Below are 27498 nucleotides of genomic sequence, written 5' to 3' on the forward strand. Positions count from 1 at the left end.
AATATTTAGTTATCCATTCTATTTTACTAGAATATGAATGCCCAGAGGGCATTTGTTTGTTTGTTTCGTTCACAGATGTATCTATCCCTGGAATGTCGTTTGGCAAATAGTTGACACTCAAGAAATGTTTGTTGCTGAATGGATTACCTGAGCTGCCCCAGTCTTCTTATAACTTTCCCAAAGTCAGTGGGGGAAAAATATTTAAAAATTATTTTAGAATTACAAACCAGAGAGTAAATTGTTAATACCTTAGCTATAGAGGAGAGGTGGGTAGAGTGGAATCAGAAAGTTAGAATATTTTCTTAGTTTTTGTTTGTGTATCATTCTCTTACAAGGACTGGCAGTGGAAGTGGGGAGTAGAATGATAGTTTGTAAGGCAGTGTTTCCCTAAACAGGATGCTAGATATCTCCAAAGAAATGAACATTTGTTGAGCAGGGGCTGTAAAGCGGTCTTTATGCCAGATTACGTTTCATGTGTGTTATCTTAATTTTCATAACAACTCTGGGAAATAGGTAGCATTAATCCCCATTTTACAAATGAGAGGAAAACTGAGGTTCAGTGAATTTAAAGGCAGTAACTTCTGATTATGTTATATTACTGGTGAGCAACAGATCTGCGAGACGAAATGTTCTTACCCATATTTGTCTGTCTGTGCCATTGCCACTACACCAAATGGCATTCTTCTCTGGTATCTGGAAGGGTGCTAATTAGAATTATATTAGTTTTTAGCTAGTTTCTTTTCATAGTCCATGCTAGTGTTTAATCACTGTCCTTATTGGCAAAGATCTATCTTCTGATGAGCAGATTTTGTGTTACAAGTAATTTTCATTGTTTGATCTTCTCTGGGATAATACTACTCATCATGCTTAAAATAATCTTTCAAATTAGACATGATAGGTTTATTTTTTTTTTCAAGCATATAGAGAAATGTTATATATCAACCACCTTTAGAGTTTCTGTAGGTCAGTTAATTTCAACAACAGAAAGGCAGAAGCAAGAAAATCCAATTTAGAATGGAAATAGAAAAGTATTTAATCTCTACTGATAGTAATGGTTTAAGCTGTTATATAAGGGAAAGATGCTTAAATAGGACTTAAGCATTTTTTTTTTTTTTTTTTTTTTCCTTTAGCGTTTAGCTTTTACCATAAAAGGAATTCTTCAGTATTTCTATATAGATAAGTTTGACCAAATTGTAGGGTTCGCTTAAAAGTAGCAGCATTAAAAAAAAATGTTTCTTTTATAGGAGCAGCCTTGTCTCCACGTCAGTTTATTTTTTTAATGGCCCAATCAGAAACATTGGGCCTTGAAAGAGCTGCTTCTACGGTGATGCAATGGAGGACTAGTCTTTGATATGGTGTATTGTTTTTCTCTGTAAGCAGCTCACTGAATCAGGTTATTTTCTTTGTTTTTTCCTGAATCTCCTCAACTATGGCTTCTCTCTTGAAAATGTGAATTTAGTATATTGTGAAACTGGAGTGAAACACAAAATATCCTTTTAGAAATTAGATTCCCTATCTTAAAAATTCTCTTTGGATGGTAAATGTAAAAAGCATAAAAGTTATTAAGCTAACATACATACAATGAATATTTATATATACCAGCCATGTTTTCTATGAAATTTACATATTATGAAATACAAGTCGTAGGCTGAACTATATGAAATTGTCATTTTTGTGGGTCAAAAAATGGGTGAGGGCCAGGTACAGTGGCTCGTGCCTCTAATCCCAGCACTTTGGGAGGCCTGGCAACATAGCTACCAAACAGAAAAGGGTGAATATTGGCAAGCTCAAAGCTCATATAGTTCAACCTAATACATGAATTTGGAGTTCCCTAAGTAAGACATTTCCTGAAATACTAATTTATACTGTGTTATCCAGCTGTGTTTTCAATGAAGGAAAACTCTTTGAAGTTACTTTAGGTTAACCTGAATTGTTAAAACTCTTTGAAATCTTAAATTGATAATACTTTCTTTCCATTTTCTTTTTTTGTTGTTGTTAGTCTCCTTATAACAGATAACAACTGATAGAGTTGTTTTCTAGGTCTCCAAAAGAGATATTGGAGTTTATTTCTAAAAGATTTTGTGGAATTTTTTAATGCATGGTGTTTTGTGTCCTTTTTTTAGTGATACGTAATTTGGTTGTATTTTCAAAGGTTTGTGCTTTCTGGAAATCTGCATGGTGGCTCAGTGGTAGCAAGCTATCCTTTTGATGATTCTCCAGAACATAAGGCCACTGGAATCTATAGCAAAACCTCAGATGATGAAGTCTTTAAATACTTGGCAAAAGCTTATGCTTCAAACCACCCCATAATGAAAACTGGTGAGCCTCACTGTCCAGGAGATGAAGATGAGACTTTCAAAGATGGAATCACAAATGGCGCACATTGGTATGATGTGGAAGGTATGCAAAGCATTGAGTTTGCTACATTTTCCCCCTTGTTCGTTGAGATTTCTTATGTATATTCTGAGCAGAAAAGAAGAAAATTTGTAGAAATTTAACTTTAAAAAATATTATTTCTTCTTATTTTGAAAATGTCAAACCTACAACAAAATTGAAGGACTACCTGAAGACCTATCTGTCCTTCATTTAAATTCACCACTGTTATCTTATCCCAGATGCCTTGCCTCTTCCTGTCCCACATTTTCACTCTCTCTACATGCACATGCATGAGCATGCACACACACATACACACATACAATCACACAATCTTTTGCCAAACCATCCAAAAGTAGGTTGCAGATTTCACAACACTTTTCCTGTAAGTTCCTCAGTATGTATTTCCCAAGTACAGGGACATTTTCCTGTTTAACTGTAGACTATTACTATAACTGAGAAATCAACGATAATTTAATATTATCATATCATATGCTGTCCGTAACTCAGATTTCCCCCATTATGTCCAAAGTAGCCTTGGTAGCCCTTTTTTCACCAGATCTAGGATCCAATCAAAGTTCAAGCATTGCATTTGGCTCTTGTAAAGAGACCATGCTAATAGTTCTATGGAAAAATTCCATAATCTAGATTGTCACTTTCTTCATGATAAGATTAGGTCAGATTTCCTAGCAAGATGCTTATATAGATCATGTTGCACATCATATCAGGAGACCTATAACATCAAGCTGTAAGAAGCCGAGTTGGACAGCTTGGTTAACATGGTGACCACCACCAACCAGGTCTCTCCATTTAAATTTAAAAAATACAATTTTTAAAGAGATAGGGTCTCACTCTGTTACCCAGGCTGCAGGGCAGTAGTATAATCGTAGCTCACTGTAATCTCAAGCTCCTGGGCTCAAGCGATACTCCTGCCTCAATCTCCTGAGTAGCTGGAACTATAGATGTATGCCACCATGCCAGCTAATTTTTACATTTTTTGTAGAGATGGGGTATCGCTGTGTTGCCGAGGCTGATCTCAAACTCCTGACCTCAAGCGATCCTCCTACCTCAACCTCCCAATGTGCTGGGATTATAGATGTGAGCCACTTCACCCAGCCCAAATCTCTCCATTTTACATAAAGGCACATTTTCCTTTTGTATTTTAATCTGTGAGGTGATCATGGAATGCTGATTTTTTATTTTTATTGTGGTAAAACATATATATAACATGAAATTTGCCAGTTTAACTGTTTAAACATTTTTAAGTGTAGAGCTCAGTGGCGCTAATTTTCACAATGTTGTGCAACCATCACCACTATTTCTAAAACTTGTTCATCATCCCAAACAGAAACTCTGTAAGCGTTAGATAATAATTCCCACTTCCATCTCTATCCCTTACCCCTAGCCATTGGTAACCTCTAATCTACTTTCTATCTCTGTGAATTTGCCCATTTTAGATATTTTATATAACTGGAGTTATACAGTATTCTTCCTTTTGCATCTGGCTTATTTTTCTTAACATAATGTTCTTAAGGGTGATCCATTTTGTAGCAGATATCAGAAATTTATTTATTTTTATGGCTTAATAATATTCCCTGAATGTATATGTTATAATACATTTTGTTTATCCATCTGTTGATGAGCACTGAATTGTTTCCATCTTGGCTACTGGGAATAATGTGTAATGAACGTTGGCGTTCAGGTATCTGTTTGAGTCCTTATTTTCAATTCTTCTGGATATATGCCGAGGAGTAGAATTGCTGGGTCAAATGGTAATTCTATGTTTAGGTTTGACAGACTATTTTCCATAGTATATATACCATTTATATTCCCACCAGCAATATATAAGGGTTCCAATTTCTTATGAAATGTTATTTTTTTAAGAATTGTTTGTTTGTTTGTTTGTTTCAGATGGAGTTTCGCTCTTCTTGCCCAGGCTGGAGTACGGTGGCATGATCTTGGCTCACTGTAACCTCTGCCTCCTGGGTTCAAGTGATTCTCCGGCCTCAGCCTTCTAAGTAGCTGGAATTACAGGTGCCTGCCACCATGCCCAGCTAAGTTTTTGTATTTTTAGTAAAGATGGGGTTTCATCATGTTGGCCAGGCTGGTCTCGAACTCCTGACCTCAAGTGATCCACCCACCTCAGCCTCCCAAAGTGCTGGGATTACATGCATGAGCTACCGTGCCTGGCAAGAATTGTTAATACAAGCTTGAACTGTTTATCTTTTCTCTTTAAATGCTATGAAAACAGCTATTACTGTTTTTAAACTTTAGGTATACTTTGAATAATAACGTTTTTGTTTTTATGCACAGATGTAGATGTAGAGGGAACTTAGAAAGAACAAATCAACCAATGGAAATGTCATCAGTGTAAATTGTTTCTTTTCTAGGAGTCTGCCCATGATGAAATGCCTTAGGTCTTCCTTACCTTTTTATTGGCAGTCACATTATAAAGTGTCTTATGACATGTCTCTTGATGTGTATTTAAACCTTTGAATTACTCTTTTACTTTTTATATCAAGCCATGTGTACCCAAAATGGGTCATAAGTTTGAAAACTTAATACTTTTGTTATGGGATCTTTGGGGTGTTGCTTTTCTGGCTGGAAACCTCTGTGCCTCATGGTACCTTTGCCCAAGTTCTTGTCCTACATCCAGGAAGAATGAGGTATGCAGACAAGTGGAAGGTGAGCAAGACAAAGAGGAGCTTTATTGAGCTCAGAGGAGACCTGCAGTGGGCAACTCCTCTCTGTAGGCCGGTCACCCAGTCAAGTGTTCAGCCCTCAGCACAAAGGAGGCCCTGGAGTGGGTGGTTCCTCTCTACAGGCAGGTCATCCTGATGAGTGTTCAGCTTTCAGCAGAGAGGAGCTACCCTCTGATTGTCCCATCATCTCTCCATCCTCTGCCTTGCTCTGGCTGAGCCCAGTGCTTTTATGGACCTCAGAGAGGAGGAAGTTGGTTCATGGGCACCACGGGCAGCCTGGAAAAGGCACCACAAGTCCCCACTCCAGTCCGTGGGACTGGCAGCCTGGCCCCTAGCCTTCAGGCCCTGCCTGGCCTGAAGGTGGGGCCTCACCAGGGACCCCCTCCCTTCTACCCAGGAGCTGGTCTACCTCCTGCTGCCTTCCATGGCATCCCGGCTGCTCGTGCCAAGGGGCACCTGCAAGCCAGTGCTGAGTCGCCTTCAGTCCGCAACCTTGGTTCCCTCTTCCACACTTGTCAGTGCATCCGGGGGTGGGGGCCCAGGCAGCAGGGCCCAAGCATGTGCATACCCCTCTGGGCTGTGACAGTGCACTGCCTCAGCTCCAACCCCACGCCGAGATAGGAGCAGATGCAGGAATGGGGAGAGGCCAGGCATCAGGAGCAGGCATCTCCAAGCCTGCAAGGGTAAGGGGGTCCTAGGAGGTCGGGGGATGCAGCTGCTGCCAGCTCCCAGCTCCCGCCGACTTAGTGGAGTATGCAGCCCCAGCCATGCCCCCTGGGGGCCTTGAGGGGGGTACTCCTAATCCTCACTGGACCTGGGCCAGTGACTGGGCCAGGGGCAACATTGCTGTAAGCTTCCCTGTTGCCCTGTGGCTAGGGGGTGGCCCGGAGCTGGTTGCGGGCCTTGGGCCTGGCTGTCAGGAGTGTCAGGCTGGGAGGTCACCCCACGTGGGGTGGACACTGGGGACTTGGCCCCAAGTGGCCAGTGCAGAGCCTCCTCCTGAGCCCAGGAACCTGGGACCCTCAGTGGGGTGGGCGCAATGGCTGCACTTCTGGCCAGGTCCCCAAAGCTGGAGCCGCTCCCGCCTTCTGCCCTGCCCCCGAGGCACGGCCCCAGCTCCACATAGGGGTCCTTCTATGCCTGACTACATTACTCCCCCGCTGTGCTGCTCTGGGCCTGACCCCATTACGGCAACCCCCAGGGCAGCGGGCTGTGTGGGGTGGCAGCAGAAGGGTTGGCTGTCCGCCTGCTTCCTGCACCCTCCAGCCTGCTGCTGCTATCACTTTCTAGAGTTTTCTGATCCTCCTATAGTTTCTGCCAGTGTTTCTTGAATATCAGAATCATTCAAAAAGAGGTTTGACATACTATTTAGAAGTCAAACCTTCTCCCCATAACAATTAGAGGTGATTTGAAAATCATTAAAAGTTTTTTTTATAGATAACGGACTTACTTTAATGTGTAATTTTTACATTTCAGTCCTTAGTAAATATATTTAACAAAACCTAACTTTGTGACCTGGTGGTTTTGTAATCTAGTCAAGTTGCTTCATTCATTTGAGATGATGTTACTTAAAATAATGGGGTAAATAAGTACTCAACTTTGCCTTTTTGGAAAAAGTTGTAAAAGGTTAGAAAGTAATTTCTAACTGACAATTGAGGAAGGTAAATCTATCTCATACTTAAAAAATAAATATCCTGCCTCTACAAAAAGTAGGCGTACTTTGGTGTTAAGGCCAGAGATCATTTGGTGAAGCTAGTTATGATCAGATTTTTCTGATAATTCAAACATCTGAAGAAGCTACATTATGCTGCTGTCATTTTTATTTTTATGAGCATCAATTTTTCTCTTGTTTCAGCAGAATGGTCAGATATGTCCTTGTTATTTCTACAATAACTAGCTTATTTCTCTTCATACCTCAGCAAATATTGAGCAGTTTCCCCTTGAAGAGGAGGCTGTGATGGTTTTAGTTTCAACAGAGTGAATTCATTGTGTTTAGCGAGTAAGATGTTGTAAAATCTTGTGACTAGGCATGTACTCAAAAAACCCGGATGTCCTGGAGTAATTTTTGTTTTTTTTTTTTGAGACGGAGTCTTGCTCTCTTGCCCAGGCTGGAGTGCAGCCGTGGTCTCAGGTCACTACAGCCTCTGCCTCCTGGGTTCAAATGATTCTCATGCCTCAGCCTCTTGAGCAGCTGGGATTGCAGGTGTGTGCCACTATGCCGGCTAATTTTTTGCATTTTTAGTAGAGACAGGGTTTTACCATGTTGATCAGGCTGGTCCTGAATTCCTGGCCTCAAGTGATCCGCCCCCCTTGGCCAAGTGCTGGGATTATAAACAGGAGCCACATGCTCAGTCGAGTAATTTTACTGATGCTCTATGTGATATGTTTAGGAATTCTAGCTTAAAGAAGTATAGACCTTTAGAGCTGAAAGTGAATATATTGATTTAGTCCAACCGTTTTGTTTTAGAGAAAATCAAGGCCTGAGAGAGGAACTAACTTGTGCAATATAATTTATTCATATAGCAAATATTTACTGAGTTCCTGCCATGCCACATACACTGTATTAGGTGATAGGTATACAGTGAGAGCAAAACAGAAACAACTCCTGCTCTGAGGAATCAGACAGTGTATTAGTAGTGTGGAATGAGGGGTGATTTGGGCCCTAGTGCCTTTGCCTTCATTGCCAGGGCTGACCTAGCATATCTAGCTGCCTATATGGGTGAGCCTTGCTTCGCTCAACATGTCTCACAAACCTCCAGGATCCATTTAGGAAATGGCTATCCTAATAAGGCTAATGAATAGCCACATCCCCTTCCAAAGGCTTGTTATTGTGAGACCTACTCTGGACTTGTTCATGGAGCAGGATGCCTTTTTTTTTTTTTTGAGATGGAGTTTCACTCTTGTTACCCAGGATGGAGTGCAATGGCGCAATCTCAGCTCACTGCAACCTCTGCCTCTTGGGTTCAAGAGATTCTAGTGCCTCAGCCTCCCGAGTAGCTGAGGTTATGGGCATGTACCCCCATGCCCAGCTAATTTTTGTATTTTTAGTAGAAACAGGGTTTTCCCATGTTGGTCAAGCTGGTCTTGAATTCCTGACCTCAAGTGATCCACCTGCCTTGGCCTTCCAAAGTGCTGGGATTACTCACCTGAGCTACCGCGCCCGGCTGCCATTTTTTTTTTTTTTTTTTAATCACAGCACGCTGATTTGTATGCCATTTGCCTACCTTTCTTCACAGTGTTGAAGACATTGTAAAAATCATACAATGTTTTAGCATGTTTATTCTAAAGCAGATTTAATAAAAACTGAACTGTAGTTTTAGGTCAACTTTTAGGCCATGGCATGTGCTTGTAGTCGCAGATACTTGGGAGGGCCAAGGTGGGAGGATCTTGAGTTCAAGCCCAGCCTGGGCAAAATAATGAGACCCTGTCTCCAAGAAAACAAAGAGACAAAAAAGAATTGCCTTCTTTCAACTTATACAATTTAAGGAAGGGCAGGCAACTTATAATTGAAATTATTTGATCAAAGATCATAGTTTTATGTAACTTTTAGAAGTTTTCTTGGGCAGAACATGTTACATTTTATTTTCTTGCAGATAGAAGAACAGTAGAAGGCAGTGCAGTGTAGTGGCAAAGAGAGAGCTTTGGAATCCCGTTGCCTTAGGTTGGAAATCACAGCTCTACCTTGTCTAGCTGTGTGTATGTGTGTGTGTGGCGGGGGGGGGGGGCGGGTATGGGTGAGAGAGAGAAATAATATTGGACAAGTTAATGAATTTCTCTAGGCCTCAATTCCCACTTATATAAAAGTAGAATAAATACTATCTACTCACAAGATTAGGAGGCTCAAGTGAGAATGTGTGTAAAGCACTTTACTAGCATCTGGTGCCATGGCTACTTATCTCTACTAGAGTTTAAACTTACTCTTGAAGGTAGGGACTTTGTTTTATTCCATTTTCTATTTCTAGCACACAGAACCATGCCTGGTATATAGAAGATAAACAGTAGTCTTTTTGGAATAAATGAATTTTTGCCATCCGAAATATAAATATATAGCTATTTGATCTTTAGATAATCTTTTTTTTTTTTTGGAGACAGTGTCTCACTCTGTCACCCAGGCTGGAGTGCAGTGGCACGATCTCAGCTCACTGCAGCCTCTGCCTCCCAGGTTGCAGCGATTCTCCTGCCTCAGCCTCCCAGTTAGCTGGGATTACAGGCACGCACCACTACACCTGGCTAATTTTTGTATTTTTAGTAGAGATGGGGTTTCACCATGTTGACCAGGCTGGTCTTGAACTCCTGACCTCAGGTGATCTGCTTGCCTCGGCCTCCCAAAGTGCTAGGATTACAAGCATGAGCCACTGCGCCCGGCCTAAAATCTTAGCTCTTTAGATAATCTTATAGAAATTTATAAAAATGTGCTTCCTAGTTTTGCTCCTACTCTGAGAAAATAAACTTGCCTTACTGGTAGATCCTAGATCATTATTATTTGAACTTTTTTTTCTTACTTGTAACCTATAATATGAAATACCTTTTAGTTGTTTATGTACATTTCATATATATATATGTGTACATAAAAAAACAATTTCATGGAACAGTGCTTTTACTATACATTCTGGTATTATTTCTTTTAGTTTGTTCTATATCATTCTTTTAAAAATACGTCTGAACCCACTAATATATCTCACAACCCACTAATGGATGATGACCTGCAGTTTGAAAAAACACTATTCTTGATCACTCTGTGGTAGAGTGATCATTTATTTTCAAATTCTAAGTAGAAACAAAACATCTTACAAGTTATGTGTAATAACTTATTATTTGGGTTTTTCCTCCCAACTTGTTTATATGTTTCACTTATTTCCAGTGAGGATGGAGCCACAGATATTTATCTTAGATGTTCTACTTTTAGATTGCCTTCCCTAAATTATGAATGAGTATTGAGTTAGGAAATTGGTCAGAAATATAGTTGTCAGGCCTATGTATTGCTCATGTGAGCCTATGGATTCTATGATTAGTTAGGACAGCTGCCATAAAGCTTTATATTTGTCTTCTTAAGCCACTATAAACTTGAGGCTGAGCCTTTTCAAACTAGTAATTATGATTGTTTTCTCCTCTGGAAGAAGAAGAAACTGTTCTGTGGGTTTATCAAACTTTCTTCCCTCTCCTTTTATACAATGGACAGAGTTATGAAATGTGGCCAGAAAGCATATAATGTAACCAATTCAGTTTTTTGTGTGAATATCAACTTCTTGAAGGTCAGACTGAGCAGTAGCAATGTGCTTTAAATATTGAAGTATGTTTGACTGGAAGTAGATTGTTGATGGAAAAGGAAGAGCATGGGGAAAATAATTACGCGCCTGTTTTCAACAATGCTGTTGAAAGTTTAGATTTGGTCCAGAAATGGACCAGAAAGCTTATTTTTGAGGAGTATTTTCTGTGTCATTAAATAGGGTATTATGAATTAACCCATATAACACCAGAAAATTGTAATCTAAAACAAAAAGGAATAAGATGAACAGTGTATAAATGTAAAAATACAACATCTGATATTAAGAAACAGACAAATCCATAAATATAGTAGGAAGTTTAAAATAGGCCTCTTTCAGAACTGTTAGGTCATAAAGATCATAACTGTTAGATCACAAAAATGTGAATAAGGATACAGTGGATTTGAATAACATAAATAAACCAATCTGACCTAATGAACAGGTACAGAATACTGTCCTTATATCTAATTTTCCTGCAGAGCCTTTTTATTAATTTGAGGTATGGATGACTAAGAAACCAGCTGTCACACTTAGGGAAGATGCATCTGGTTCTGTTAGCGCTTGTGTTACTTTGTTTTTAAGATTATATATTAAAAACTAAACAACAAAGATACACAGGTAAAATTGGAGGAGCATTGGAGCGCACTTGTAATCCCAGCACTTTTGGGAGGCTGAAGTAGGAGGATCGCTTGAGGTTGGGAGTTTAAGACCAACCTGGGCAATGTGGTGAGACCTCATCTCTAAAAAAATACAAAAATTAGCAGGGCATGGTGGTGCACTTCTGTAGTCACAACTACTTGGGAGGCTGAGGCAGCAGGATAGTTTGAGCCCAGGAATGTGAGGCTGCAGTGAGCTATGATTGTGCCACTGCACTCCAGCCTTTTTTTTTTTTTTTTTTTTGACAGGGCAAGACCTGTGTCAAAAAAAAAAAAAGCTTATAATACAGGGTTCATAGGATCAAGTCTAATACTTCTTAGCATGGGAGCGAAGATCCCACAGTCTGACTCAAGCCTGTAAGTTTAGCCTCAGCTCCTACCTCTCCTCTGCACCAGACTACTTGGCCTTCCCAAATGTGAACCTTCACATGTTAGGCTATTCTCTGTCAGAAATGCTTTTCACCAGTTTATCTGTAACCTCTTCTGAAACATCTCCTGTAATAACTGTCACTATCCTGCCTTTGAGAGCTTTTTGTTTATATAGTACCATCAGTATAATACTTACCTACTTATATTGTTAATAGTTTTTTGTTTCCTGTTAGTGTGTGAATTATTTGATGATAAGAACAGTGTAGTGCTATTCGTTTTGGAGTTATCTTTGTGCAAAATGTATTGGCAGGAAAGAGTCCTAGATGAGGGAAAACTAGAGAGGTGTTTACAGTCATCTGGAATGAAGTCTCTTTGGAGATAAGGGCTTTACCTAGAGGGCATGTAGGGGAATGAAAAGGGAATATAAGATACATATATAAGAAATTATGCAAGAAGAATTGCAGAATTGACCATTGTTTAAATGGCAGAACAGAATGTCAAGGAGAGTATATCAAAGATACAACTTTGAGCCTGGATTAGAAGAAATGGGAGTGGGAAAAACTAATTGGATGGTGGGGATTGGGAGAGAGAGAGCAAGCAAGTGAACGTGTGTGTGTGTGTTCAGGTGAAAGAGGAGTGAAAACTGGAAACATTAGTACTTGATGTACTAGTCACAAGTACCCAATGGGCAGTTAGGAAATAGTTTCTACAGCTTGGGAGAGAGGTCAAGATGAGAAAGAGATTTAGGAGTTTTGAGACATTTGGAAAGCATATGGCAGTGTACATGATTTTGAAAATTGAATTGATAGTGTTTTCTGGCATAATTAATTGCATGGAGCTAGAAGTTCAACCAGAACATATATATATATAAATGAACAGATGTGTGCTTTTTTTTTTTTTAACCTCCAAAGTGAATACATTTCGTACTGGGATGTTTCCCTTAAGGTATGCCAACAATTCAGATATTAATTCTCAGCCTGATCATATTTTAAAGGTCCAGTTGATAATCAAATGTACATTAGTAAAGTGCTTTTGGTCTTGCACATTAAAGAGCTGGTTGAGGCTTTTTCTTCCCTTTATTTTCTCTTTTAAAATCTGAGTGCTGCCTAATTTAAAAGGAAAGCAAAAAGGTAAAACAATACTCCAAAACAGTATATTTGCTTGGAGTCATGAGTTGGCTTTAGTAAACTGAAGCATAACCTAATATAAAGACTGACCTTTAGGAGGAGTACAGTTGTGTACTTTGTAACGTGATAATAGCCCTACATGAAGAGAACCTAACACTTCTTTAGGATTTGGCCCCCGGTGTTTAGATCTAATGTGTATAAATTGGATGTACTTTTTTTCTTTTCCTTGTTTCCTGTTTAACTCAGGTGGTAGAGAATGGGAAAGTACATTTTAAAAAAAAAGGGAAAATACAGTTCAAAGAGCTGTGTGGGAGACAGTCTTAACCAAGTTAGACAAAAATGAAAACAGATGCAGGACTGTGTAATTTAGTTTAACTCTGTAGAATCATATCATTAGCAAATATATATTCAGTGGGAGTGGTGACGGAAATAGATTTTCACAGGATAGGTTGCTCAGAATACAAAGACCAGGTTCAGTTAGTTAAGATTTGATCAACGTGAACTTGAATTTAAAAATTCAGAATTTGGGGAAATTTTTTAAGGGCAACCTCTGATTTTTCCATTCATTTGGCCCAGATTTTCTACCTTAAATTTTTTACGAACATTATGCTCATTAGCTTTTAAAAATATCTCAGAAAGTACAAAATTATCACTTAATAACTCACTTATTGCCTATAAAAAATTGTTCAGGAAATTCAAAGTCTTGAGAGAATTTCTCACTATCCTTCAAAGTAGTTTTAATAAAGTAATATCATTAAGCTCAAAATTGAAATATAGGGTAGAAATTGTCTATCTATATTCCTAGACTTTAAAATGCTTTTCCTATTTAAAAAAAACACGTTGTAGTTTTCCTGTAAAAGATTAATAGGGTTCTTGTGGAATGCAGTGTGATACTTTATAGTTGGCCTGCAGAGAGGCAAGTAAAAAAAACAAAACAAAAAAACTTGCTGTGTTTCTTAACACTGAAGCATTGACTCTATTTTTTCTATTGGCTTTCTGTTTGAGAAAGAAAAGTGAATCTTTAGTATCTTTGAATGAAAGATTGAATTTATTAGTCTGCCCTCCCTTTAAAGCTAGATTTTCTGTAGTGAAAACAGTGATAAGAGACTTGTTTCCTAATAAAGATGGATTGAGTATCTTTAAACATATGAAGATTGTTGTGCTACAAATCGATTGAGTTTAATGGATATGAGTAGATCACTTGATCAGAAGATTTAGCTACCCATAACAATTAGCATTGGTATTGATCACAATTTGCGGTAGTACTAGACAGATTCCTAATGGTTACACTTTGAGTCTTGTTCTTTGATACTGGTAAATGAATGGTAGGTTTCTTTCTTTCCTTTCCTCTTCCTTTCTTCCTTTCTTCTCTTTCGACAGGATTTTGCTCCCTCAGCCTCCTCAGTAGCTAGGACTACAGGCATGTGCTACCAGGCCCGGCTAATTTTTGTTAGTATTTTTTGATAGAGACAGGATTTCACCATGCTGGCCAGGCTGGTCTCGAATTCCTGACCTCAAGTGATCTGTCCACCTCAGCCTCCCAAAGTGTTGGGATTACAAGCATGAGCCACTATGCCTGGCCAGGAATGGTAGGTTTCATTGTACATTGTATTCAGTTTTTTTCTGAGCATAGAAAAGTGCATTAAAAGGTAGGTTTAAAAGCAAATTGTATACCTTTGACTTTTTATCAATTCCCCCTTTGAGTGGAAGAAATACTCTTAAGTCAGTGGTTTTCAAGCTGAGGTACATATGGGGAGAGGGGGAGACCAGTTAGTTTGGATAGTTTTAAGGAAGTTAATTTCCATGGCTGGGTGTAGTGGCTCACGCCTGTAATCCCAACATTTTGGGAGGCCAGGGAGGGGGATCGATTGATGCCAAGAGTTTGAGGCCAGCCTGGGCAACAAAGCAAGACCCTATCTCTACAAAAAAAAAAAAAAAAAAATTAGCCAGGCATGGTGTGCACCTGTAGTCCCAGCTATTTGGGAAGCTGAGGTGAGAAGATCTCTTGAGCCCAAGAGTTTGAGGCTGCAGTGAGCTGTGATCATGCTGCTGCACTCTAGCAGGGCGATGAAGCAAGGCCCTGTCTCAGAAAAAGAATTAATTTTTAGATCTCAATTTTCATACCTATTATTTCCTAAAATTAATCTGCCTGAGAAAGATACTTGCTGTGAAGGTTCTATCTCATATTCTCTTCTCCCAATTGACCGAAGACAGGCATACTTTTCTACCCATCTGAATCACATTATGGTGTTTTGCCTCAGAGTTTTACAAACTTCCAGGGCACTAAAACAAAAGGGACAATTTGGTGATTACTTTAATGGTTAAATGGTACCATAAAAGCATCACCCCCAATTTTTCTTTGAAAGATATATTTTCATATATTTTCAGTAATTATTTCTTATATTTATTATTTTATTATTTACCAAAATTTGTAATAAAACTATGCCTTTTTGATAAATTATGTGCTAGTGACTATTGTAATAATTCAATTTAGAGGACACAGATTTAATACTTAGAGCATTATAGTCACTGGAAATTAAGAAAAATTTCCAATTGAAGTGTTGTAGAATGATTGGCGAAAGACTTTCAAGCATGCAGGTGTATCACATTCAAATAGCATTCTGTGGAGGAAGTGGAATGGAAAAAAAGTTCAAAGAGAAAAAGGGAAGATGTGACTGGCTATGGTGGCTCACGCCTGTAATCCCAGCACTTTGGGAGGCCGATGCAGAGGGATTAGTTGAGCTGAGGATTTCAAGACCAGCCTGAGCAACATAGTGAGATATGTCTCTACAAAAAGTAAAAATAAAAAATTAGCCGGGCATGATGGTGCACATCTGTAGTCCTGTCTACTCAGAAGGCTGAAGTGGGAGGATAACTTGAGCCTGGAGGGCAAGGCTGCAGTGAGCTGTGACTGCACCACTCCAATGCAGCCTGGGTGACACAGCAAGACTCTTGTCTCAAAAAAAAAAAAAAAAAAGGAAGATATAAAATTCCTTAAAGACGCATGTTCAGGCAGCTTTTAAATAGGTATTTCTAGAAATCAAATCTCTGGCATTTTTATTTGGATATATTTAAAATAAAAATATAAAAGTTTTATTTAAAAAAAATTGGACCTGGTGCAGTGGTTCATACAGTATAATTCCAGCACTTTAGGAGGCCAAGGTGGGAGGATTGCTTTTTGCCCAGGAGTTCGAGGCCAGCGTGGGCAAAATAGTGAGACACTGTCTCTACAAAAAAAAAAAAAAGAAGAAGAAAGAAAAATGTACATTGTGCAGGATATTCCTTTGTTTACAACTATTTAAACTTAAGATGAAAACTTGTGAATACCAACTTAAACATTTGTGAAGTGTTGCATATTTTTTCAGTTATTTTAGTATTAGCAAACAAATTGAAGATCATTGGTTTATATAACCCCCTGAGACACTAATAATATAAATAGAATAATAGAAACTTGCTTATTTATAATTGTTAATAAGTAGGATAAATTGCAGATCATTTATACTATTAAAGTGCTTTATTGCTTTGAGGTGTGCCTATAACTGAATGTTTTACTTCCAAAATTAAAATTTGCTTTGGCTGAATAAAGATATTCTGAAACCTGACATTTCTCCTTTTATCTTTGTTGAGCCAAATGACATACCAACTTAAAAAGATAAGCAAAAATATTAACCGAATCTGGCAGTAGCTGCAGCTGTTATTAATGTCAGGCCTATCTACAGATCAGTGGCTGCTCCCTGTTCAGGTGAACTCTAGCTTTGGGTAAGTAGTTTTTGTGTTGAGGAAAAAAAAAAAAAAATTAAGACAACAAACCTGAACCAGCTACTTAGTTAGGATTACTTATATAGTCTTTGATATTTGGTTTCAGAAAAATAAATGTTAAGTTTAACATAGATGGCAAATAATGCCTATCTGTGACATCTTACAAAAAATTCTTAAATTATTCATAACTTAATGTCCCCATTCAGTTCCATGTTTTAAAATAATTAAAACAAATTCCTAAACCAAAACTTGAAGTTGGTGAATAAAGACGTTTTGATATTCTAATGCTAGGATAGTTTATCTTTTTTGTCTTATGAAATAAAAATTAGTTTGCTACTCTTCTGACATTTACGAGTTTAAAGAAGATAAAGGTAGACATCACACTTCATTAATTGCCTTCTGAAAAGAGGTCATTATTATAGACTCAGAGGAAACATGCTTTACTTTTATGAGATTGTATCAAGACAGAGATAAATCTTTTATAATATATTTATGTTATTGATTTCATTGTAATTCCATCGTGGTCAGAGAATACCCTTTGTATGATTTAGTTCTTTTAAATATGTTAAGTTTGACCTAGGATATGATCTGACTTGATGTATGTTCCATGTGTACTTGAAAAGCATGTGTATTCTGCCATTGTTGGGTGGGGTATCGTATAAATATCATTTACGGATCTAGTTAGTTGATAGTGTTATTACATTTTTGTCTATTCTTTGCTGATTGTCTTTTCTGCTGATTACTGAGAGAAGAATGTTGAAATCTGCAACCAAAATTGTGGATTTACCCATTTTTCCTTTTAGTTCTATAAATTTTTGTTTCATATATTTCAAAGTTCTGATCATTGCATGCACAGCTAGAATTATGTCTTTTTGGTGAATCTACCCTTTTATCATTATGTAATGTCCCTCTTTATCTCTGGCATATTTCTGAAGTCTGTTTTACCTGATAGTCATATAGCTACTCCATCTTTCTTTTGATTTTTGTGTGTGTATGGTATATTTTTTTCCATTCTTTTAACTTACCTGTACCATTATATTTAAAGTGAGTTTCTGACCTGATGCGGTGGCTCATGTCTGTAATCCCAGCACTTTGGGAGGCTGAGGCAGGTGGATCACTTGAGGTCAGGAGTTCGAGACCAGCCTGGCCAAAATGGTGAAACCCTGTCTCTACTAAAAATACAAAAATTAGCTGGATGTGGTGGCAGGCACTTGTAATCCCAGCTACTCAAGAGGCTGAGGCAGGAAGTGCTTAGGAACCTGGGAGGCAGAGGTTATGATGAGCCGAGATCGTACCACTGTACTCCAACCTGGGTAACAGAGTGAGACTCTGTCTCAAAAAATAAATAAATAAAAAATAAGTAAATAAAGTGTGTTTCTTGTAATTGCATAGACGGCATAGAGTTGGGTCTTGTTTTTAAACTCAGTTTTACAATTCCTGTCTTTTAGTTGGTGTGGTTGCACCATTTACACTGAATATAATTATTGGTATGTTTGGATTTAGGTCTACTTTCTAATTATTTTTCAGTTTGCCTCTCCCATTTTAATCCCACTGCTTCCCTTTTCCTGCCTTCTATTGGATTGTGTTTTTAAACTATATGTTTAGTTGCTCTAGTAAATGCAGTTTACGTACTTAACTTTTCACAGTTTTACCTAAAATTAATATTTTACTTCAAGAGAAATGTGCAAACCTACCCACCATACCCTTTATCCTCCCCTTTTATGTTGTACTTAACTTATATATATATATGCTGCATTGAAAACCCCACTAGACAGTGTTATAATTTTTATTTTCAACTGTCAAACACAGTCTAAGGGACTTAAGGGGAGAAAAATAGATGATTGTATTTACCATTTCTGTTGCTTTTCATTCATTCCTGAAGTTCTAAGTTTCTCTGTGGTATAATTTCTCTTCTGCCTGAAGAACCTTCTTTAGCGTTTCTTTTAAAGCAAGTCTGCTTATAATGGATTCTCTTAGTTTTCCATCTCTGAGAATGTGTATTTTGCCATCATTTTTTTTTTTTTTTTTTTTTTTGAGATGGAGTCTCGCTCTGTCACTCAGGCTGGAGTGGAGTGGTGCGATCTTGGCTCACTGCAAACTCCACCTCACGGGTTCACGCCATTCTCCTGCCTCAGCCTCCCGAGTAGCTGGGACTACAGGCGCCGGCCACCACGGGACCTGCCTCATTTTTTTTTTTTTTGTATTTTTAGTAGAGACGGGGTTTCACTGTGTTAGCCAGGATGGTCTCGATCTCCTGACCTCATGATCTACCGTCTCGGCCTCCCAAAGTGCTGGGATTACATGCGTGAGCCACTGTGCCTGGCCTTGCCATCATTCTTGAAGGACATTTTTTATTGGATATAAAACTCTGGGTTGTGGATTGGTAGTTTGTCTTTGCTGTTTGTTTTTTAGAGTGCTTTAATAATTTTGTGCCGTTGCCTTCTGGTCTCCGTTGGCTTCTGCTGAGAAATTCAGTCATTTGAATTTTTCTTCCCCTTTGTACACACATCATGTCTCTATGGCCACTTTCAAGACTTTATTTTATTGCTGCTGCTGCTGCTACTGCTGCTACTTCTGCTACTTCTGTTCCTCCTTCTCTTCCTCCTCTTTCTTCTCTTCCTTCCTTCCTCTTCCTCCTCTTCTTCCTCTTCCTCTTTTTCCTCCTCTTCCTCTTGTTCTTCTTCCTCCTCTTCCTCTTTGTGTTCCTCCTCCTCTTGTTCTTCCTCCTCTTTTTCTTCCTCTTCTTCCTCCTCCTCCTCTTCCTCTTCTTCCTCCTCCTCCTCTTCCTCTTCTTCCTCCTCTTCTTCTTTCTCTTCTTGTTCTTCTTCCTCTTCCTCCTCTTCCTCTTCCTGTTATTATTATTGTGAGACAGAGTTTGGCTCTGTTACCCAGGCTGGAGTGCAGTGGTGCGGTCATGGCTCACTGCAACCTCTGCCTCCCGGGCTCAAGCTATTTTCTTGCCTCAGCCTCCTAAGCAGCTGGGACTACAGGCACGCGTCACCACACCTGGCTTGTTTTTTTGTATTTTTTGTAGAGACAGGTTTTCAACATGTTGCCCCAGCTGGTCTCAAACTCCTGGGCTCAAGTGATCCACGTGCCTCAGTCTCCCAAAGTATTGAGATTATAGGCATGAGCCATTGTGCCCATCTGACTTTTTCTCTTTGGTTTTCAGCAGTTTGATTATAAAATACCCATGCATAGATTTTTTTGCACTTAATCGTGTTTGAGATTTGCTGAGCTTCTTGAAATGTAAGTTTTTGTCTTTTGCCAAATTTATGATGTTTCTAGCCATTATTTCAACTTTTTTTTTTTTTAATAGCATGGCACCATATTATTTTCTCTCCTGAGACTCCAGTGATGACAGTGTTAGGCCTTTTGGTATTGTTCTTAAAATTTTGTGTTTCTTCTTTTTAGATCTTTTTTTCTTCTTTCTCTGTTATTCATAAGGCAATTCCTACTTACCCATCTTCAAGATAACTCACTTTTTCCTGTCATTTCCATTCTTCCATTAAACCCATTCAGTTTATTTTTTTAATTGAGTTATTGTATTTTTCTGAAATTCTGAAATTTCTGCTTTTTTCTTTTTTGTGTGTTTGGTATCTTTCTTTTACTTTAAGATTGTTTAATCTTACTTCCTTGGGATGCTGGGCATGATGGTTCATACCTGTAATCCCAGCAATTCGAGAGGCCAAGGTGGGTGGATTACTTGAGGTCAGGAGTTAGAGACCAGCCTGGCCAACATGGTGAAACCCTGTCTCTACTAAAAATACAAAAATTAGCCGGACTTGGTGGCGCACACCTGTAATCCCAGCTACTCAGAAGGCTGAGGGACGAGAATTGCTTGAACCTGACAGGCAGAGGTTGCAGTGAACCAAGATCGTGCCACTGCACTCAATTGGGCAACAGAGCGAGACTCTGTCTCAAAAAAAAACAAACCAAACCAAAACAAAACAAAAACCTTACTTCCTTGGAACATGGTTATAATAACTGTTTTAAGGTTAGTCTGATAATTCCAGCATCTGGGTCATCTTGGATGGTGTCTGTTGACTTTTTTTCTTTATAATTTATTGAGCTTTTACTGGTTCTTTGAATGTCAAATAATTCTGGATTATGTCCTGAACATTTTGAATCTTATGCTATGAGATCTGGGTCTTGTTTAAGTCCTATTAAAAAATAATACTTGTTGGCTGGGCGCAGTGGCTCACACCTGTAATCCCAGCACTTTGGGAGGCTGAGGCGGGTGGGTCACCTGAGGTCAAGAATTCAAGACCAGCCTAACCAACATGGAGAAACCCCATCTCTACTAAAAATACAAAATTAGCTGGGCATGGTGGCGCACGCCTGTAATCCCAGGTACTCAAGAGGCTGAGGCAGGAGAGTCGCTTGAACCTGGGAGGCGGAGGTTGTGGTGAGCCGAGATCGTGCCATTGCACTCCCGCCTAGGCAATAATAGCAAAACTCCGTCTCAAAAAAATAAAATAAAAATAATAATAGTTGTCTGTGCTATCAGGGAATGACCCAGTTAGGTTCAGCTGCAAGTTTTGATTCACCTTATGTAAGCTATGATTCCAATGTCAGTTCAGTTTTCAAAGCCTTTATAGTGCTGTTCATATCCATACTGTACGTGCACCACTCAGGGGCCAGTCTGGGTGCTGGGCAGTAACCTGTTTTGTAGTTCAGTTCTCAGTGCTTTTGGTGTGCTGTTTAAGGTCAGACCTGTACATGTGCAGTTTAGAGATGATCCAGGTGGTCATAGACAATTTTATGGGATCCCTTTCCCACATTCCCTCATATCTGCCATCTCATTAAAGTCTCTGGCTTCCAGTATAGAAGATAAAGACTTGAAAGATCGCCTTTCATGGGAAAGAAAGGATGTGCAATATCATTTGTTATCAGCGAAATACAAATTAAAACCACAGTTAGATGCCACCCCACTTCCACTAGAATGCTTAAAATTTAAAAGACTTTCCAGTTGCATGAGCAACTTGTTAGGTGATGATGCAGAACAACTAAAACATGGATACATTGCTGGTGGTAATATGAACATGGTGCAACCACTTTGGAAAACAATTTCTTGCAAAATTAAACTTACTATAAGATCCATCTGTGCCACCTCTAGATATTTACCCAAAAGATAGAAAAACATATGCCCACATTAAATCTATGCACATCTTTAATCACCAAAAAACAAGAAACAACTGAAATAACCACCACATGGTGAACAGATAAGCAAATTGAACTACTTTTATTCAGTAGAATACTTAGTAATATAATGGACAATTTATATATGAACAATATGGAGGAGTCTCAAAAGCATTATGCTAAGTGAAAGAAGCCTAATACAAAAAGCTATATACTATATGATTTTATTTATACGACATTCTAGAGAAGGCAGAAATATAGGGAAAGAAATTAGATTACTGGTCGCCCAGGGTCTGGGAGCTTTCTGGGACATAGAAATGTTCTGTATTTTTATTGTGGTGGTAGTTAATGTGATTGTATACGTTGCACTGTACATGTAAATAGGATGAATTTTATAGCATATAAATTATTATACCTCTGTAAACTTGACTTTTAAAAAAGCTTTAAAGCACCATGTTAACTAGAAAGATTGTCAAAATTGTTTTGAATCATTTACTTAATACTTAAGTGAAAGGAAATTATTTAAGAAGCTCTGTATGCTTCAAAGAAGAATAAAATTTAAAGTATCATGCAAAAATATTTGCCTTGTGTATTCCATTTTATAACCTTTTTTGATGCATGGCAAATATCGTGACAATAAATGTATGTCTGCGGTAATTTAAATGGCTGCATAGTAGCCCATTTTATATCATAATTTACTAAACTGGTCCTTCATTTTTGAACATTTAGATTGCTTCCAGTTTTATGCTCTTTCAATTTGAATACTATAGTCCTCATCCTTATAGCTATTATCTTGGAATAAATTTCTAGAAAAGGAATTTCTGTGTTGAGGTCATACCTATTTTAAAGATTTTATATTCATATTACTAAATATTCACCCAGAAATGTTCTGTAATCCTTTGTCATCTTTTTTTTTCTTTCTTTTTAATGAAAGACGCTTCATCTTTCATTTTCTTTAAAATTTCTTATGACAGCTTTTTGACCAACAGATATTTTGCTAGCTTTTCAGTAGTCGAATCTGTTAGGTAGTTAAATCTTTTAGATAGTTAAATCTATTAATCTATTCCTATCATGGTTTTATACTACTTTGTTGTCATACTTAGAAGGGCTTTCCCTATTCTGAGAGAGTAAAAACATTTATGTTGGCTGCTGGTTTTGTTAATGGCTTCATATTTATGTTAAATTCCATATGCATTAAAGAGTTTACTTGGTACGATACTGTAAACCAAAAAGTATCTATCTCTAAGATGGGTCTCAATCAATTTAGAACTTTATTTTGCCAAGGTTAAGGACATGCCTGGAAGACATAAACACAGTCACAATAACAGTCTGTGGTCTTTGCCTTTCTCCAAAGATGATTTTTGAGGGCTTCATTATTTAAAGAGGAAAAGTGAACTGGAGGGGAAAGAGGAAAGGTATGGGCATCCACATATTGCAAGAGAAAAGGAGCAGTTGGGGGCAAAGTCAATTATATATTCATCTCATGCTCAGTAAATGAGCACTTCTCATAAGATAAGGTGAACATGAAAGAGCTACCTGTGGAGATATCTACCCCTTTATCTGTAGCTATCTGGTTAGGAGCAAAGGATAGGCAGCTTCTTGCATGAGTCAGCTTTCAGCTTAATTTTTTTCTTTTGGCATAGTGAATTGAGTTGAGTTTGGCATACCTTTCACAATATGATGTAAAATTCCACCAGTATTTTTTGCCACCTCGTTAACCTAGTCAACCAGTTTTATCCATGTAAGAGTTCCTAATTTTTCCCCCATTGGTTTTTAAATATCTTGATCATATTCCAAATGCTTTTGTTTCAGTTACTGTGATTTCTATGTTGTCCCGTTGGTCTCTTTATTTTCATGAAATGAACTGGTTTAGTAAGTCTAGTTTTATTATATGTACTTTAGTAATATGGCAATGCAGGTTCCCTCTTACCACTCTTATTTTTTAATTTTTTTGGGGATATTCTCAGCCATTTCTCAGAAATTCACAAAGTTACTGGTACAGTTTAACTTCTAGATCATTATGTCCAGTTGCAACAAAAAAAATCTATGTTTTCATAATATTTATAAATTAATTTGGGGGAATTTGATATTTTTATAAGCCTCTTATCTAGAGTCATGATAACGCTTTACTAAAATCTCCTACATCCCTCAGTAACATTTTATAATATTGATTTATATTATGCATTTTGTTATACTTCATCCTAAACATTTTGTGGATTTTGTTGCTGGGAACTTTTTAAAAATTATATTTGCTGACTATTGCTGAAATACAGAAAAAAATATTGATTTTTATATTGTTTTTAAGTAGTCATCTTTTTATTTCCAGTATCATTTAACATGACTTTTATTTAACTTAAATATGGTCTTATCAAAGAAAAATTTGGGGAATATATGTCAGGATTTAACTGATTATTTTCTATTTCCGTTAGATTCTACACTGTGAAGCTAATATTAAAATCAAATCTATAAGACCTAAAATAAAAGAGGCTTGTCCCCTTAATCTGACTTTTAGTGATTGTTTGTAGAGCTATGTATTAAAAAGTCAATATTTGCATTGTATGCTCTGTCAGACTAAGGATGCTAATTGTATTTTCTTCTCTTCGAATTAAGTCTTATTTTAAAATGATTTCTGTCCTTCCTCCCTACTTGCTGCCTGGGGGATATATTTGTATGTGTCATTAGATGGAATTGGCAAGTTATAGTCCTATTAAAGTTACTTTTAAAAACCTGATTAGGTAACACTCTAAAATGTTACGTGATCTTCTTGCTGGGTCTTAGCTAGTATTTCTTAAATTGCTACTAAAATAGGACAATTAAGGGATAGACAAAAGAATGCTAGGATTCAAGCCTGGGGATTATAGTGTTACTCTACGTCATTGCCTTCTGGCATAATGAAAGTGTGAGTTGGCTGTGTTTGCAAATTAACACAGCTATTAAATTTTACATATGCAAAAAAAACCCTTAGATTAGTTTACATTTATATGGTGCTGAAATTGTTATTATTATTTTTTCTTTTTCTTTTCTTTTTTTTTTATTATACTTTAAGTTCTAGGGTACATGTGCACAATGTGCAGGTTTGTTACATGGTATACATGTGTCACATTGGTTTGCTGCACCCATCAACTCATCATTTACATTAGGTATTTCTCCTAATGCTATCCCTCCCCCAGTCCCCCACCCGCTGACAGGCCCTGGTGTATGATATTCCCTGCCCTGTGTCCATGTATTCTCATTGTTCAGTTCTTACCTATGAGTGAGAACATGCGGTGTTTGGTTTTTTGTCCTTGTGATAGTTTGCTGAGAATGTGATAGTTTCCAGCTTCATCCATGTCCCTGCAAAAGACATGAACTCATCCTTTTTTATGGCTGCATTGTATTCCCTGGTGTATATGTGCCACATTTTCTTAATCCAGTCTATCATTGATGGACATTTGGGTTGGTTCGAAGTCTTTGCTCTTGAGAATAGTGCCGCAATAAACATACATGTGCATGTGTCTTTATAGTATCATGATTTATAATCCTTTGGATATATACCCAGTATAGGATGGCTGGGTCAAGTGGTATTTCTAGTTCTAGATCCTTGAGGAATCGCCACACTGTCTTCCACAATGGTTGAACTAATTTACACTCCCACCAACAGTGTAAAAGCTTTCCTGCTTCTCTACATCCTCTCCAATATCTGTTGTTTCCTGACTTTTTAATGATTACCATTCTAACTGGTGTGAGATGGTATCTCATTGTGGTTTTGATTTGCATTTCTCTGATGACCAGTGATGATGAGCATTTTTTCATGTGTCTGTTGACTGCATAAATGTCTTCTTTTGAGAAGTGTCTGTTCATTTCCTTTGCCCACTTTTTGATGGGGGTTGTTTGTTTTTTTCTTGTAAATTTAAGTTCTTTGTAGATTCTGGATATTAGCCCTTTGTCAGATGCATAGATTGCAAAAATTTTCTCTCATTCTGTAGGTTGCCTGTTCACTCTGATGGTAGTTTCTTTTGCTGTGCAGAAGCTCTTTAGTTTAATTAGATCCCATTTGTCTATTTTGGCTTTTGTTGCCATTGCTTTTGGTGTTTTAGTCATGAAGTCTTTGTCCATGCTTATGTCCTGAATGGTATTGCTTAGGTTTTCTTCTAGTGTTTTTATGGTTTTAGGTCTTACATTTAAGTCTTTAAAACATCTTGAGTTAATTTTTGTATAAGGTGTAAGGAAGGGATCCAGTTTCAGCTTTCTACATATGGCTAGCCAGTTTTTGCAGCACCATTTATTGAATAGGGAATCCTTTCCTCATTTCTTGTTTTTATCAGGTTTGTCAAAGATCAGATGGTTGTAGATGTGTGGTGTTATTTCTGAGGCCTCTGTTCTGTTCCATTGGTCTATATATCTGTTTTGGTACCAGTACCATGCTGTTTTGGTTACTGTAGCTTTGTAGTATAGTTTGAAGTCAGGTAGTGTGATGCCTCCAGCTCTGTTCTTTTTGCTTAGGATTGTCTTGGCAATGCGGCCTCTTTTTTGGTTCCATATGAATTTTAAAGTAGTTTTTTCCAATTGTGCGAAGAAAGTCATTGGTAACTTGATGGGGATGGCATTGAATCTATAAATTACTTTGGGCTGTAATGGCCATTTCCATGATATTGATTCTTCCTATCCATGAGCATGGAATGTTCTTCCATTTGTTTGTGTCCTCTTTTATTTCGTTGAGCAGTGGTTTGTAGTTCTCCTTGAAGAGGTCTTTCACATCCCTTGTAAGTTGGATTCCTAGGTATCTTATTCGCTTTGTAGCAATTGTGAATGGGAGTTCACTCATGATTTGGCTCTCTGTTTGTCTGTTATTGGTGTATAGGAATGCTTGTGAGTTTTGCACATTAATTTTGTATCCTGAGAGTTTGCTAAAGTTGCTTATCAGCTTAAGGAGACTTTGGGCTGAGTTTGGGTTTTCTAAATATACAATATACAATCATGCCATCTGCAAACAGGGACAATTTGACTTCCTCTTTTTCTAATTGAATACCCTTTCTTTCTCTTGCCTGATTGCCCTGGCCAGAACTTCCAACACTATGTTGAATAGGAGTGGTGAGAGGGGGCATCCTTGTCTTGTGCTGGTTTTCAAAGAGAATGCTTTCAATTTTTGCCCATTCAGTATGATATTGGCTGTTGAGTTTGTCATAAATAAGTCTTATTATTTTGAGATACATTCCATCAATACCTAGTTTATTGAGAGTTTTTAGCATGAAGGGCTGTTGAATTTTGTCAAAGGCCTTTTCTGTGTCTATTGAGATAATCATGTGGTTTTTGTCATTGGTTCTGTTTATGTGATGGGTTATGCTTATTGATTTGCATATGTTGAACTAGCCTTGCATCCCAGGGATGAAGCTGACTTGATCGTAGTAGATAAGCTTTTTGATGTGCTTGCTGGATTCAGTTTTCCATTATTTTATTGAGGATTTTTGCATCGATGTTCATTAGAGATATTGGTATAAAATTCTCTTTTTTGTTGCGTCTCTGCCAGGCTTTGGTATCAGGATGATGCTGGCATCATAAAATGAGTTAGGAAGGATTCCCTTTTTTTCTACTGATTGGAATAGTTTCAGAAGGAATGGTACCAGCTCCTCTTTGTACCTCTGGCAGAATTCGGCTGTGAATCCCTCTGGTCACGGACTTTATTTGGTTGGTAGGCAATTATTGCGTCAATTTCACAACCTGTTATTGGTCTATTCAGAGATTCAACTTCTTCCTGGTTTAGTCTTGGTAGGGTGTATGTGTATATGTCCAGAAATTTATTCATTTCTTCTAGATTTTCTAGTGTATTTGTGTAGAGGGGTTTATAGTATTCTTTGATGGTAGTTTGTATTTCTGTGGGATCGGTGATGGTATCCCCTTTATCATTTTTTATTGCGTCTATTTGATTCTTCTCTCTTTTCTTCTTTATTAGTCTTGCTAGCAGTCTCTCAATTTTGTTGATCTTTTCAAAAAACCAGCTCCTGGATTCATTGATTTTTTGAAGGGTTTTTTGTGTCTCTATCTCCTTCAGTTCTGCTCTGATCTTAGTTATTTCTTGCCTTCTGCTAGCTTTTGAATGTGTTTGCTCTTGCTTCTCTAGTTCTTTTAA

At 37.9% G+C, this 27498-nt stretch overlaps 1 protein-coding gene across 2 annotated transcripts in view; it reads left to right on the plus strand.

The window, feature by feature from the left end:
- The window catches only part of LOC105476838 (carboxypeptidase D), an 89510-nt gene that overhangs the window by 4186 nt on the left and 57826 nt on the right, over positions 1-27498 (plus strand). The window contains exons 1-2 of one of the 2 annotated variants that reach the window (XM_071082620.1): positions 124-182; positions 2153-2400. In XM_071082620.1, coding sequence (XP_070938721.1) covers positions 139-182; positions 2153-2400 — 292 coding nt within the window. In that variant the 5' untranslated portion in view covers positions 124-138. Of the gene's footprint in view, positions 1-123; positions 183-2152; positions 2401-27498 lie in introns of those variants that run through there. The other variant, XM_011733099.2, reaches the window with a different exon arrangement.

The sequence above is a fragment of the Macaca nemestrina genome, chromosome 17 (assembly GCF_043159975.1).
Source record: "Macaca nemestrina isolate mMacNem1 chromosome 17, mMacNem.hap1, whole genome shotgun sequence".
NCBI lineage: Eukaryota > Metazoa > Chordata > Mammalia > Primates > Cercopithecidae > Macaca > Macaca nemestrina.